This window comes from Protopterus annectens, chromosome 4.part0 (genome assembly GCF_019279795.1).
Source record: "Protopterus annectens isolate FY-2018-M chromosome 4.part0, PAN1.0, whole genome shotgun sequence".
Taxonomy (NCBI): Eukaryota; Metazoa; Chordata; order Ceratodontiformes; family Protopteridae; genus Protopterus; species Protopterus annectens.
The window spans coordinates 41647337-41664032 of record NC_056733.1 but is presented as its reverse complement, the minus strand read 5'-3'; the positions used below and the strand labels follow the sequence as shown (position 1 = coordinate 41664032).

The 16696-nt window shown below is 37.8% G+C and overlaps 1 protein-coding gene across 1 annotated transcript in view; it reads right to left on the bottom strand.

Moving 5' to 3' along the window:
* CCDC40 (coiled-coil domain containing 40) overlaps nt 1–9613 on the bottom strand; it is a 1637270-nt gene extending 1627657 nt beyond the window's left edge. The window contains exon 1 of the mRNA XM_044068074.1: nt 9505–9613. Within this exon, the coding sequence (XP_043924009.1) occupies nt 9505–9521 (17 nt within the window). The 5' untranslated portion in view covers nt 9522–9613. The remainder of the gene's footprint in view (nt 1–9504) is intronic.
* Between the last annotated feature and the right edge of the window lie 7083 nt (nt 9614–16696).

The following is a 16696-nucleotide window of genomic DNA, read 5'->3' as shown; positions in this document are numbered from 1 at the left end:
ATCTCCTTTAAAATTCAAAGATATCTTTGGTTATAGTAACAGGCTTCACAATTCCATTAAATATTTAACCATGACATAGTGCCCTTGGCATAGTTAATCCCTGCTGGTGGACATTCCCTTCACTACAACTAACAACATGCCCATCTATAGGTACCTGCAACACCCGAGGCTGCAGGGGAGCCCCCTTAAACCCCCTTGATTGTGTGGGAGCCCTACAAAAGCTGCTGCTGGTTGGGGAAAAATGAGAAGAAAAAACGCATTAATTTCTTGATTGCACCCTTTAACCTGAACAGGGTTGTGATCTGACCCTAACAGGATAAAGCAGATAATGAACACGAGGAAGGTAAGCACTACAGAGATTAGCAAACCAGAATGACTGATCTCAATGCAAAAGTTGGATTTTAAGAACAGCTGATGCTTACAATTTTCAAGGATGGTTTTCTCTTTCTGTGAGATTTAGAAATACTGTCAGAACACCAGATTCTATAACTGTCAAGTTTTCTGGTGAAGAATTCAGTTCAGTGCCAAAATAATAGCAGAATAAAGGCTCAACGTCAGGAACACATTTTAAATATTACTCTAATGCACTTAAAAAGTTATCAGAATAACATCTTTAGCATCAACATGCATTTTTGGACAATAAGAAGCATAAAACTTAGATGTTTAGATTTATTTCTGTAATCCTGAATAATTTATCAGAAAATCAAACTTTTTATGAAGGACAGAGCAAAATTATGAGCAAAATAAGGGAAATAAATCAGGGACAATGACAGATATGCATTACTCCTCAATGAGGTAAATAAAAGTGACTTAACCCTGCTGCTGTTTAACAACTGCTAAACAACAGTCACTGATCTGGTGTGGCAATACCAGTGTTCCACAATGTATTGCTATTTGCTGAAATAAGTACAAAACTAGTACTGTTATGGCTTATGCTTGTCTGTGTAAAATATATCACTGGTATTTATCTATGCACACACCCAATAATGCCATGTCACATACATTATTCTTCTGGGTATTGATAACAAAATGCAGCTAGAAGTAATTATATTTCAGAACTAAAGCATAAATAAAATAGAGAACATTCATTCACTTAGATCTAGGAGTCTGGTGGCCTCCTTTCACCAGACTGTATAAATGAATACAGAGGGCTCCCTTAATCATCCTTGACTGTGTGGAGGCCCCACAAAAGCTGTTGCTGGTTGGGGGAAAATGAGAAGAAAAAATATATTCATTTTCTGATGCCACTCTTTAACCTGAACAGGGCTGTGATATGATCCTATTAGAATAAAGCTGATAATGGCCTCTGCTCTCAAACACAAGGGTGTGTGTGTGTGTGTGTGTGTGTGTGTGAGTGTGTGCACAGAAAGCTGCTGTAGGTTATGTGGGCTAGTTATTACTTGTTTAATTTTCATCACAGTCAAACCTTAGAGGTGTGCACAGGATGTCATTATAGCTTGTGCTTGGGCTGAGGACAGTGTGGCTATTGCTATTATTTTTCTCATAGACATCAGAAGTCTATAAAGAAGGTTATTAAAGTTTGTTTAGAGGCTGTGTACTGCCCAGGAACAACAAAACAGAATACATTGCTGTAATCATTTTTTTTTTACTTTTCTCACAATCACACATCAGACATGTATACAGGTGGCTGCCTTTGATGGTTAGGAGTGAGGAGTGAGGAGGTATTCTATGTATATGTATGTCAGCAGTCGCTGGAAACACGACAGTGGAAATGTGAATTTCTGCTTTCATCCTCACATAACACCATAACTGCATAGGCAGTGACTGTCTTTTTGTGGTTTAGAGAGGCAAGCAGTATTCCCAGCTAGGACCTGTGTATCCCTATGACAACCAGCTTGTTAGTTTACAGTGAACTACTATTTTTGTCAGCTTTGAATATTAAGTCTTGGGCATAAGTTATGTCTTCCTTGAAAGAAGAAAAATAAGACAAATTATTTTCTTACTCTTGATTTTTGTTTAGGCCACAAATGGATTAAAAGGTTGTAAAAATGTTCTAAAATTCATCACAGAGCATCTATAACTGCACGGCTTCTTGGTCCCTGGCTTATTTGAGTTATTTCCTAAATGGTTATTACTGTACTGTTTTGGTCAGGAAAGATGTGTTGAAAAGATGCAAGGAAAGCTAAAGCTGAAGAGAACCATGAAGCTCTTTCCTTAATAATAATTTTTGTTCAAGTCTTGGATTGATCCAGTAAAAAGATTTAAGAAAAAGCAAAGAAAAAAAAACACTGAATGCAATAAAAAGTTTTCCCTAGCAAATAAACAAGTGCTTGTAGAAGTAGCTGTGAATCTGGTTCTCGTGTCTTCATGACTCTTATCGTCAGGCACACTGACGTCCTGCTCACCAGGCTGAACAAGGAGAAGGTCACGGTGAGCTGCCTGTCGGGCGCTAGGATCCGCCACATAACACAAGCACTCAAGTCACTCCAAGGCAAGTACAAATATGACTCAGTCATTGTCCATGCTGGTGTGAATGACCTGAGACGTACCTCCCTGGACTACATGAAAAGAGACATAGAGGAGCACTCTGAGCATGTAGCCCAGGCCGGTATGACCCTGACCTTGAGTAGCATCTTACCCTCACCAAGAATGATGCCACAATATGAAGACAAGATGATCAATTTCAACAATTGGCTTAAGTATTGGTGTCATTCAAAGGGGATCCAATGCCTGTCAGCCTAGGATGACATGCTCGACAAGCCACGATGCTCCGCTAGGGATGGCTTGCACCTGTCACCCCTGGGCTTTCAGATATTGGCAAAGGCTCTTGCTACCCCCATAGTGCCTTTTTTAGGCAAGGCTCAAAAGACAAACCCACCTCCACAGGTATCACAACGGATAAGAAACTAAGAGTAATGCTACTCAACGCCAGAAGTCTAAACCTCAAGATGCACGCACTCAAAACTCTCCTTAGCATGGAGAACATTGATATCTGTGCAGTAACAGAAACCTGGTTCAAGGCTCCCGAGAGCACCCCAGCACTACCAGGTTATACCTCATACCATGCTTTTCGGCCCCAAAACTTGGACCGAACCACAAAAGGAGGGTGTATCAATATTCACAAAGATACCCACACCTCCAGGTTGGTGGCACAGCACGAAGCATCAGAGACTATCCATGTGCAACTAACAGTGGGTAAAACTGCCTTCCAGTTTATAGCCTGCTACAGACCACCCTCCCAAACCCAGGAACCCCACTCGGCCTTCCTGAGAACACTGGAAAATATGAAGGTCTCTCCAAACACCATTATATTGGGCGACTTCAATTACCCAAACATAGACTGGGAGCATTACTCTAGCTCCAACACCTAGCCCAAAGGTTCCTAGAATTTATAAACTCAAATGCTATGGAACAACTTGTTACCACTCCCACAAGAGGGGAAAACATACTGGACCTGATCATCACCAACATGGGGACTCTATGCTCCAGACCAGAAGTGTATCCCTCACTGGTAAGATCAGACCATAAACTAATCTCACTGGATATTCACATCCAGACTCCACCCCCTGCCCTGAAAACCACAGTGAAAACTTCTCTAAAGCAAATTTCACACTCCTCAAAACCGAGGTGGAATCCTTCAAAGCCCCGGGCCTGTGGAAAATACGGCCCAGACCGCAGAATCCTTTATAAACACATTCTATGAACACCTTCAGGAATGCATGGATCATGCAATCCCAAATAAAACCAAGACCCAATCCTCCAAAGGCAGACGTCCTGTCTGGTGGACCCCAGCCATAAACAAACTATACAATAGAAGGAGGAAGCTACTACATGATAGAGCAAAATCCCAAAAAGGGAAGGCATCTCTGATCAGTATTAGCAAAAACTACGGGCACTCATAAAATCGTCTAAGGCAAGCTTCGAGAGAAAAATTGCACAGGACACTAAGGATAACCACAAGGCTTTCTTTAGTTATGTTAGGGACCTGGGTGGGAATTCCCAGATATGCTCAGAATTAGTCCAAAATGACAAAAAATACACTGAACCCACAGACATTGCCAACATCCTAGCTGACAGGTTCAGCGCAAACTTCTCCCCACCCTCCCCACCAAAAGGGCAAATATCTATCCCAGCAGAGTGCTGCTCCCCAACATCTCAGATGCTCAGGTAAGAGCTGCCCTCTCCAAAGCAAAAAACACAGCATCAATGGGACCAGACGGTGTCCCGGGCTGCGTCCTACATGAACTCCAAGAAGAGCTAAACCCAAACATAAAACTACTGTTCAATCTCAGCCTTACTACAGGATATGTACCCAAAGAGTGGCGACAGCAACAGTGGTCCCTCTCTACAAAGGGGGTGCCTCAACAGATCCTGGAAACTATTGCCCATAAGCCTGACTAGCTTGGTCTGCAAAGCTATGGAAAGGATCATCATGGACCTCATAAATAAAGATATTGGGGAACTACAGACACTGGATCCTACCCAGTTCGGCTTTGTTAAGGGCAGATCCTGCCTCTTAAACCTGGTTGATTTCTTTGAAACAGTCACCAAGGCCATTGACGAGGGGAAGGTGGTCCACACAGCCTACCTGGACCTCGCAAAAGCCTTCGATACAATACCCCACTTGGGCATTATAGATAAGCTCACCAGCTTAAATATAAACCCCTATATCACTAGATGGGTTGCAAACTGGCTCAAGGACAGAACCCACATGGTTAGAATTGCTGGAGCCATGTCAGACTCCAAACCAGTTACAAGTGGCATCCCACAAGGCTCAGTCCTGGGACCTCTCTTGTTTGGTATATATTTCTTGGAGGTACAGGCCAACACGGAAGGACTGTGGCTGACCAAGTTCGCAGATGACTGTAAATTGGGCGCCATAATCGACTCTCCAGCCAACACAAGCATCCTCCAAAAGGGCCTCGTAGAAACAGACAACTGGTGCCAGAGCATTGGCCTCAAGCTAAATGCCAAAAAGTGTATAGTCATCCCCTTTGGCAAAAACAAAGTGCCCACAAATTACCACATAGGTGGTAATCCATTAAGTACAGAAGAAGTAATTAGGGACCTGGGGACCCAAGTTGATAGCAATCTCTCATTTGGCAACCACATGGCCAAAGTGGTTAGAAAAACATTTTATATAGCCCACCTAATCATGAAGGGATTCACATCTAGATCAGGGGAGGTCATCGTGCCTCTTTACTCATCCCTCATCAGGCCCATAATTGAGTACAATGCCCCTTTTGGGATGTACCTTACCAGACACCTGCAGCAACTGGAAAGACCCCAAAAGTACCTCACCAAGAGGATCAAAGGGCTCAAACAGATGCCATATGCTGCCCGGTTAAAGAAACTCCAGCTCTACTCAGTGGCATACCGCCTGCTCAGAGGCGATCTGTGCCTGACGTATAAAGCCATGTCCAACCCGGAATTAATGGACATGCTGCACCTCAGAAAATTCAAATCCCATCGAACTACGTGCTCGAGAGACTTGAACCTCAGCACTGAAATAAATAGGACATGCTGGAGGGACAGATTCATAACCCAGAGACTCCCTTCACTCTGGAATAAAATCCCAGTCCAGGTTAGGCAGAGTCCCTCATTGACTCTCTTCAAGAGAAATCTTGATGAGTGGATGGGAGATCGTAGGTTTACCCCGGGTATCAATTCTGTGTCACTGTTAGACAGAGGCACAGTATACTAACCTCGAAAAAGGGCATAGCAAAATTAATTTAAAATGGGTGGCGAAAGCCAAACACACTCTGGCTAGGCTTATAAATGCCCTAGGGAAGATAGCCTAGTATGAACCTATGTACCCATAAAGAGCAATAAAAACAGAAAACTTTTTTTTCAATGACTTTCATTCAATGGCTAGAAGATAATGTTTTCTAAAACCATTCAAGTGTTTTCTCAATCTGTGAGAGTACTAAAGATAAGACAAAACCAGAAGCACAGGCTGTAACAAGCATCTTAGCATGAATAACCTTCTTTTTAGGTAAATACAAGTCTCTACATGTAGCTGTCCATCTGGGACAAGTGCTCCTATTAGGAGGGTAAAACTTCAATATTTGAAAATACAAATAGTTTTATGTGTTAGTATTAAGTTAATAGGTTTTAGGATTCTATTGGTGTTTTTTGAGGGCTTTCAATAAACAAAACAAAACAAAACATTTTGATGTGACATAAGCTCAAATGGATATGACAAGAAACGTGGCATGCATTTACATTCCACCTAAAACTGCTATAATGGAACTTAAGAAAATTATGGGAGAAATAATCAGCTTTCAGCAGGAAATATTACTTGTAAGTGGGGACTGGAATTTGATTTGCAGCAGTGAAGATATGTCTGGGGGGCCCAGAAGAGAAAATTTAACAAAAAAGGGTATATTTCTGAAGAAATGTATGAAAATATTTGTCATGGAAAATGTAAACTCAGTAGTAGGAATTCAGATTGAATTTACGTATTATTCACCAAGATACAAAAATGTGGCAGGGCTAGATAGAACTTATATTTTACAGGAACATGTACATTTAATTGAATGTTTTGATATGCATCCAGTAACTATTTCTGATCATGTGCCAATAATAATTAAAATAATTCAGGGTAATGAAATAAAAACAAGACATTGACACTTTCCCACCTACCTCCTGAAAAGAGAGGAATTTAAGGAATGGGTAGTAGAAATTATTCGATTCGGGAGATATAAGACAAGATACCAATTTATTTTGAAAATGTAGCTAAGGCATGGGATAAAATTAAGGTGGAGTTTAAAAAGAGTGGAAATAAAAGAGAGAGGGATATGGGTAAGAAGTAACAAGAATTATTTAGAGGGACTGACAAAGGTTATAGTACTACAGAATCTCACAGAACAAGATGAGGAGTAATTGCAGAATGCTAAACAGAAAATAAGGGATTACCTCAATAATATGCTTGTGTTTAGAAAGATTGTTGTTAAGTAACTGTTTCTGATAACTGCAGAGCACAAAACCTTTTAGCACAACAATTCAGACAACAGAGAGTAGAATGGGTTGTCACCAAGCTTAGGGAGCCTGTAACAAGAAAGATAACAGGAGATCCTGTAAAGGTACTAGAAATATTTCAGAAATTTTATGAAACTCTGTATAAAGCAGACAAATATGGAAATCAAGAAAAGGTACACATGAAAATGTTTATGGGATAATTAACTATGCCAAGGTTAGAGGCTGAGGTGGCTCAATTACTAACAGTTAGGATAGAAGGAGATTAATTAAAAATGGTGATGTATAACCGAAAGTCCCCAGGAAAAAGTGGTATTCCTGTGGAAGTCTAGAAGTTTGGAGGGAAAAACTGATGAAGATCTGGATGGCTTTAACAGTATTTTAAGAGGAGAAGACACACCAACATCCTGAAAGAAAGTGGTGGTGGCTGTAATACCTAAACAGGGTAAAGACCCATCGGATCTAGCTTCATACAGGCTCATTTCAATTCTAAACCATAATTATAAAGTGTTTATGTTTACAGTGGCTAAAAGAATGGCAAAGGTGATAAAACTGATAGATATGGATCAATGTGGTTTTATGGAGGAGAGGCAAACTTCTGATAACATTAACAAAACAATGATGATCCACAGGGAAGTAGAATGTAAGAAAATACCACTATTTTCAGTGGGTCTTGATACAAACAAAGAATTTGGCAGAGTAAGCTGGGAGTTTATGAGTTGAACAATGGAAGCATTTACACTCCCTGATAAAATTATAAGGTTCATAGGGGGATATACGAGAGATCAGAGGTAAAAATTAAAGTGAGTGGGTTCTTCTCTGAAATTTCTGTTTGAGCAGAGAAACAGGCAGGGGTGTCCTTTACCCTTTGTTATTTGCATTACATTTAGAACCACTGGCAAAGAAAAGGGACTCAGAAATTCAAGGATAAAGTTGGTATGATAGTCAAGAAAAGCTAGCTCTATTTGCAGATTATATTATTTTATACCTGATAAAACCAGAAAAGGGCATTTCATTGTTGTGGAATATTTTGAGACATTTTCAAATCTTTTCAGGGTACAAAATGAATGAAGCTAAAAGAAAGGCAATAGCTGCAAACTATCTAAGAACACAAACTATGTACCCACATGTGAATTGGTTCAGCAATATCCATATTTATGGGGATATGATAAATTGAAGTACTTAGGAGAATGGATTAAAAAGGATTCTGGTATGACAGCTAAGGATTTGTGGAGAGAGCCTAAACAGAATATAATACAAAAACTGAGAAATTCCAAGCTCTGTTTTATGGATATGGATAGCAAGATATATGCAGTTAAAATGTTTTTAGTCCCTTTAGTTTTATACACGTCAGGCATACTTTTATCAATTAGTAAACAGAGAGACTGGATAAGTAATTCACAAAGAAAAATGTGGGATATATGTACGTCTTCCAAATATGCAACAAAATCTAAAAGATTTAGGGTTTCTAATTAGAAATGTTTATATCGGTATGTTTATACCCCAAGTAGACTCCAGAGAATTTTTCCTCAAGGCAGACAGCAAATGTTGGAAGTGAGATGGGGAAGAAAGAAGTAATTGGAAACATATTTTCTGGGAGTTTAATTAGTTGCCAGTATTTAAAGATTCCATGCAGACTACTCTATCAGAAATACCGGGTGAGCAAACTGGTGTTGCTGAGTAATTATGGTGGCTGCCAAAAAAGCAATTACTAGAAAATGGAAATCAAGGTCTAAACCAACTGTACTAGAAGTAGTAAATATATTAACAGAGATAATATAACTGGAATTGGGATCTTTAGAAAAGTTTAGGAGGAAATTACATAGGAAAAAATGGCAATTGTGGGAACAATACATATAGAGGAGGAATGAGGTTTGAAAGAAGGCAAGATATGAATGAGCTATGTAATGTCCGACTGACAATGATTGTGTAGATAAGTGATGTATAATGTTTGCAAATAAAATTATGTCAGTATGGTTTGTTTTTATTTATATAAATGTCTGATTGCTTATGTCATAAGTGATAATTTAATAAAGATGCTCCCTGTTTAAAAAAAAAACAATAAAGAAAAAGCATTTCAGAAGGGACATCATTGATAATTATTTGATAAAAACTGAGGCAGATACAATGAAACACAGCCGAAGATGACAACTACCAGTCTAATAAGAGAATTTAGAAAGAAAGTACAGATTAAAAAAGCGATACAACCGTCAGATCAGGTGGGTTCCGCGTTTTAGAGAGTAGAAGAAAAACCGGGCATAGTGGTGGGAACAATACACTGGTTGATTGATGATCACCTGATGTAAACTGCCGTCGTTTAGTTTACCAACCTTAAAACAACGGCATTTTTCGAAACGCAAGCCCTTAAAAATGTCATTGTTAGATTAAAAAAAAAACATAAGTAAATGACTCTCATTTTGCACGTCAGTTGATAATAAATACTGCTACAAATCAGAAACTGCTTAATCGCTGCAAACGCTCAACCCCCCGTTTTCTCGGGTAAATAACTTTTTGTTACGAAACAGTACTATACAACACTACCTAAGAACTTACAAAGCACCTTACCTTGGTTCCTCTGCCATCTTTGGGTAACTAAGCAACAGCAACAACTTCCGTGGAAATCACGTGATAACATCTTTCGCTACAGAACAACGTGCTGCTGTAGATTTTGTATTATGTGTAGGTTAGTAAGTATGTTAATAGTTTTACAGAGCTTTTTACAAATTTAGGTTACCTGTTTACAGAATCACAATGAACTGTCATTGTTCTTCATTTTGGTGTGGAATAAGGGAAGTTTGCCTATTCTTGGATACAAACTCAGAACTGACACTTCAGAAATAAACAAGTTCTTAATATTCTGCGCAGTGCTGTTTGTAGTGTGAATAACTGTTTTTAATGAATGGTGTGACTGTGTTGAGGCGGAGGCGGTATCGGGGCACGGCCATGCGTTGTAATTGCCCTTGGTTTTCAGTTATGTCCCTGATTTTGATTCAAATAATAGGGTTACCATCTTTGCGAGGGACAGACCTTCTTCGGCAGTTGTGTCCTTAAAAAAACCTAATAAAAAGGCAAATGGCTTGAGATTTTAGTACAAAAAATATTTCCTAAGTTTTCTTTAACGGTTGTATAGATTCATAGGTTCAGCTCTAGGGCCTGTACAAGCCTAGCCATAACAATTCCCTAGCTATTTCTTCCCTGGACCCCTGTCTTGCAGGGCGACTGACGTGATCCCCGGGGTGAATTTCCTTTCTCCTATCCAATCGTCAAGGTTCCTTTTGAAGAGGGCCAAAGAGGCTGAAACACTTCAATGTTATATAAAATAGTATAAATGTTACAAAAGCAAGCTTCTTGTCCTTTGAACTGGCCGTGGGTATGTTTTGTCCTGCAAAATCTCACGTTTCTATAAAAATGTACCACTTTAGACATTTGAAAAGCTAGCAACCCTAAAATTTTACCTCTGTCCTGGTAATCCTTCCTGAAAGTAGTTATTTTTGGATAAAAGGTGGCAAGTTACTCTTAATAAATAATGGCAATAATTACAGTTATAGATTTATTTTACTTCAGAAAATGTAGATCATTTCACGTTTGTAGAACACAGTGCCTATGTGAGGTGTGTTGTGTCTTTAAGAAGCAGTCAAAGACTGTGTGCACAGGTATAAAAGCTAGACACTGTCTCTTCTTAGTGACATTTTGAGAGAGCAGCCAGAGAGAGAGAGAGAGAGCGTGCATAATCACAGTATTTAGTTGGTGTATGTTACTTAAGTTAAAGTTTATAAACTTCTATCGCAATGTGTCTGTATAAAATAAAGCTGCTTGAATATAACCTACACAGACTCTTCTATTTCTATTGTGTCCAAAGTAGGAAAGCAACATGGTGTCAGAACCAGGATTGCAGAGAATAATATTCGGAGGCATGAGGTCATAGCCGGCCTTAGGCATAGACCAACTAGGCAGCATGAGGTGCAGAGATGACAGTGAAGGTAAAATAAAAAGAAACAAGCACAAAAAAGAGCCAGAAAAGAAACAAAGGTAATGAGAAACCACACAAGCTGTTTGATAAGAAAGATAAAAATGGGGCATTACAAGGGCACAAACCGCATTATTAAACAAGCAGAAGGCACAAAAGGTTTATTAATTAAGGGAAATGTTTAAAACAAAAGTTTTTGATGAAACAACAGAAGAGCAAAATGAGCATGTTTTAAGCAAAATGAGTGTGTTTAAAGTAAAACGATACATTTCTGTTAAAAGGGCAACACTCAAAATCTGCGTGTGATGCATTTTTTCTGTGATGCATTTTTTCTGGTTTTAACCTTGTCTTCGTCCTGACAGTATTACGGATTTTCTCACTTGTCAGTACTGCTTATTTTAGTCTTCTGTCCTGGTATGAATTTTGGCTTTCTACTCACAGTACTACTTATCATTTCTGAAATAACTGTTTAGAAAGTAAAAGAAGACTGACAGTGAAGACATGAGTGCTTCACAAACACTTACATGTGAATCTGATACTGGTAATAAAGAAAGTACTAACAATAATAATGGACAAAAGTTAACTCCTTTTTTGGTGGACGACCAAGGAAATAAAAGGAGTCCATCATGGTCCAAGGTAGTGGAAAACAAGGGAAAGAGGAAAGGAAAGAACAGAAAGAAGTGGTAACAACTACGAGAAATGAATACGATATAGAAGTATTAAATCTATCTGACCATTGTTTGGATAACAGTGTAAATGAACTTTTGAAAAAGGGCCTTTCCTTTATCCCTGGAAATTCTTTTAGCTACACAAGGACAGTAGTAGACTTTAGATTATTTCTGAGAAAATTAAACTTGAAATATATTTCAAATGACATTAAGAAAGATATTGCAGAGAACAACATGAAAGACCTCAAGAAGAGAAGCACCTACAATCCCCCTTTAATAGGTACCTTACAGACATTTCAACAAATGTGTGAATCCCAGTTTAGAAGTAAAGCACAATGATAAGGCATACAATTTAAAATTAGATGAACAACAAGCCATTTTAGATTTGAGAAATAACAGGAACATTAGAATTATGAAGGCAGACAAAGGGGGAAAATTAGTGGTTATGAACCAAGTGGACTATACCACCGCTATGGAAGAATTATTGAATGATGTTAAGGTTTACAAAAAGGTTGATATAAATTTCATTAAAAGAAGCTATTATAGGCTTGACACCATGCTTTTTGACATGTTTTGTCAGGACGAAATAAACCAACAGACATTCAACATTTTACAAGTAGAATATCCAAAAATGGCTATGCTTTTTGGGATTCTGAAAGTTCAAAAGAACTGTTCCAATCCTCCATTTAGACCAATAATTTCAGCATCAAAATCTAAGACTGAAACATTATCCATATGGTTAGATCACTTTCTGAATCCAGTCATGCAAAATTCAGCATATTATTTAAAGGATTCTTGGCGCTTATTGGAATTATTAAAAGATTCAAAATTGGCGAGCAATGGTGATGATTTTTTTCTTGCTTCTATAGATGTGGTTTCACTTTACACTAGTATCAAATGGGTAGAAGGGTTGGATTTTTTGAGAGATTATCTAACAAACTTCACCAAATTCTCTGCAACAGAGACAAACACCTTCTGTGCCATTATGAGTTTAATTTTAGAAAATAATTTTTTCCTATTCAATGACATGTTTTACCAACAAATATCGGGTGTCGCAATGGGAGCAAGAGTTGCCCCAGCTTTTGCAAACCTAGTAATGGCTAGTTGGGAAAACAATTTTTAGCGAACAACAACATGATGAAAAATGTAAGACTATATCGCCGTTACATCGACGATTTGTTCTTCATATGGAGAGGAGATTATGAGACTTTTGTCCAATTTGTATGTGAATTGAACGTTTCTACTAGTTTTTTAAAATTTACAATAACAGGTTTTGGTAGATAATTGAACTTTTTAGATTTACATTTATTGTATGATTCTACAGTTGGCTGTTTGGTTAGCAGTATTTATAGGAAATAAGTTTTTGCTAATCAATATTTGCATTACAACAGTTTATACCCTAAACACACCAAGAAAGGAGTTGTTAAGGGGCAAATGATTAGACTTAGTAGACTCACGTCAGATGACACAACATTTTCTAAAGCGTTAGAAATCTTAACAGGTTTTTTTCTGAAAAGAGGTTATGAGTTGAGATGGCTCAAAATAATTGAAAATGAAGTTGTTATTTTAAGAAACACCAAGGCAGAACCGATTTTAAGAAACAGCAGGCATTCTATGCACCCAAGTGTTACGAATCACGACACTACAGAAAAACAAAGGGTAGTGCAATATAAGTGTTCTTTCCCTCTGCCAATCACAAATGAGATGGGATTGATTAGGAACGTCATAAGTGAAAACTGGAAAATATTGTTAGGAAACATAGATTTGGTTACAGTCATTGGTTCTTGTCCCACCTTCACTTACAAAAAAGTTTGTCATTTAAAGAGTATCTTTGAAAGTGGAAGTAAAGTTTTAGGTTCTAATATTAAGCAGAATGTGTCCAAAAAGGGAACTTTTGTTGTCACAATTGTAGACAATGTAGATTTATCAGTAATTCATCTTCTATTTATTTTAAACACATAAACAGAACAATTTGGACAAAGAGTTTCTTTGACTGTAATAGTAGTATGCTAGTGTATGTAGCACAGTGTCTCACATGTACAAGTTTTTACATAGGAAAAACTACGAGATGTTTTAAAAGAAGAATATATGAACATCAGTTAGCTATTAGGAACGGAGAAGGAAAAAACACACTAGCTAGACACTCTAGAGAATGTGAATCCTTCAAAAAGTTCACATTTTCTGTTCTTGACAATATAGATAACAAAGAATTTTCTGGTGACGTCAAAACCAGATTAGAATGCAAAGAAAGTATTTGGCAGATTAGGTTGGGGGGTGATATAAAACCAGGGTTAAATGAAGTAATTAATTTGAAGTGTTTTTACAATTAATGTAGTCCCTACTAAATTTATATTTATTTTTATACAAGGGACAAAAATATTTTTATAAGTTTATTAATGCATACATACATACACATGTATATACATATTCATGTATATCAATACATACACAGATATGGTTTATGTTTTACGTACTAACTTTTTACTATTGTCATTTTAAAATTTTATTGAATTGTAACATGTGACTATGTAACAAGTGATAAAAAGATGTTGGAAGGGGTAGATGATCATTCTGATGAAGTTCACGATCATTAAAGTGGATGAAAGCTTATGACAAAGTGTTTTGTGCTTTTCTGACGTCAAGTGATTTGGTAGCATTGTTTTTTTGTCTTAAAACTGACAGTGAATTACTTCAGCTTTGTGTATGGCATTGTGTGTGTCACACCTAGCAATCAAGAGACATGCCACAAGGTATTATTTCAAAAAATATAAATACATAATATTAAGAAAAAGTACAACCAGTTAACTTGTTCAGAGAACTGCAGGGGGGTGGCGTTGCATCATTACACTTAGCCTGGCAACAGTATGATCGCTGACATGCTGCTTATTCTTTTCTGAAAAAATAGAACTAATAAAATAACTTTTTTTTTACTTTTCCAAATGTTCCCAATTAAATTTGAGTGAAACAGCTGCATGTACAAGTAAAGCAAATGAAGACGTGTCCGTATTTATGTGTGTACATATTTTTTCTGCTTCAGGTTCATGTTAATAGGTGACAGGTCTGAGAAGGATGCATGTAAAGAAAATCAGTGCCCCTTTGGGAGTAAGATATCTGTAAATGTATTAAATGCCCTTACTGTGGTGTACTCTATACTACATATCTGTGTCTTTTTATCACTTAATTTGCCAAACATTGTAGTGCATGAATTCTGCCCTGGACCAATAGATGGTAACTGTAATGCGAAATGTCATCTTGTAATCTCCTACAATTTCAGGAGAATGCAGAATGTGGCCAATGTCTGGCACTTCTTCTTACTTCCGGCTCGTGTTAATAGGTGACCGAACTCAGTAGGATGTGCATAAAGAAATTCGGTGCCCCTTTGGGAGCAAGATATCTGCAACTGTTTTGCAAAAACGGGAACATGTGTTGACAATGTCAGCATGTAAGTATGATAACATTTCCCTTACTTTTGCATCTATATTTTGTGCCACAACTGTTGCCCCATTAATGGAAAAGTACCAGTAAAACAAATGTGTTTGGTGCAAAATGGATATGTTTAGAGTAAAATGAGCACAAGAAAGTTACAATGGGCATGAAAAGAGATTAAATGAGCAAAACGAAGATAAGGGCAAAAAAGGGCACATTTAGCATAAAATAAGGCAAGGCAAGTGCACATTTCGGCAAAGTGTTGTGTTTTGGCATAACTACAACTTCATATTGTATCAAGGGCATAACTAAAGTTATTCAAAGTATCTCAAACTGTGTAAAAGTGCTTACAGTCTGTGCTTATTACTGTGTATATATTTCACAGTGTTTCTTTTGTGCAAACTGTAACTATTTCATGAAGTACAGTTAAAGTACGGCCATTTCAAAAAGTTTTTTGTGTTGGGTGTGTCTGTTCGCAAAGTGCCGCCATTACAAAGTGCTTCTTGCACTGTAAAGAGTTGCCTAGCAAGGTACTGCCATTTTGGAAAGATTTCAGTGTGTTGTGTACAGTTTATTCACAAAGTGCAATTACCTTGAAATGTTATTGTCTTAGGGCCTCTGTTGCTCAGTTTATTTGCATTGTACAGCTATTTGAAAGGCTTGTTAAAATGGTGATAACTTACTTTAGCAGAACAATAATTTCAGAAGTATTACAATGCCCAAGAGATGTATTTCGCAGACCTCAGTTACACTGAGCATTGTGCAGTTATTTGATATGTTTGTTATACTGTTGAGGTGATTTCTTGCAATATAGTAATTTCAAGAATATTACAGTGCTCGAGAGTGTTGTTTCGCAGAATAAGCCCATTGCATGATTCTGAAAGCCCAAAAGCATAATTTCAGAAGTGCAAAGTTACAAATACTAGCATCAAGTTTGGCATATATGTATGTATATATGTGTGTGCTTATTTGCAAAATCCTTCACTGGTATGTGTTAATGTGGCAGATGGATTTTGAAAGCCCTTACTTCTGGTATTTGATCAGAATATTGCAGAAAATTGGAGAATATTTGAGCAAGAGTATGATATTTATATACAAGCAGCTTATGCAGACAAAGATGCACGCACCAGGGAATTCATTTTGCTAAACCTAGCAGGGTCAGAGGCCATAGAAAGAGAGTGTTCACTTGTGTATGCACCAGCAGTATATGAAAGGAAAGGTTGCAGTTTTCATATTGTCGTACAGGCTGAATCAAGGGAAGACCCAGAGTGTTTGAAGTGCAAGTTCAGAGAAGTGCGTAACCCTCAGACAAATATTACATTAGCAAGGCATTTGTTTTACATGAGAAACCAGGGGGAAACTTTTGCAGCTTATGTAACTGATCTGAGAAACAAAGCTAAAACGTGCCGGTTTGGTGACCTAAAAGATGAGTTAATAAAGGACAGACTCATGTGTGATATTAATAGTGCTGCTATGAGAAAGATTTTGCTTCATGACAGTGATTTAATGTTGAGTAAAGCCGTAGAGATTTGTCTAATCCAGTAAATGACAGAAATACACACAAGTATGCTTGCAAGTGACAAGAGCATGGTTTCAGTAGGCTCCAGAGCAAATGCAGGTAGCATGCAAAACATGGTAAATAGAAACAGGCCTAAGCACATGGCAGCCACTACCCCTGCTTGCTCAATAGGGACAC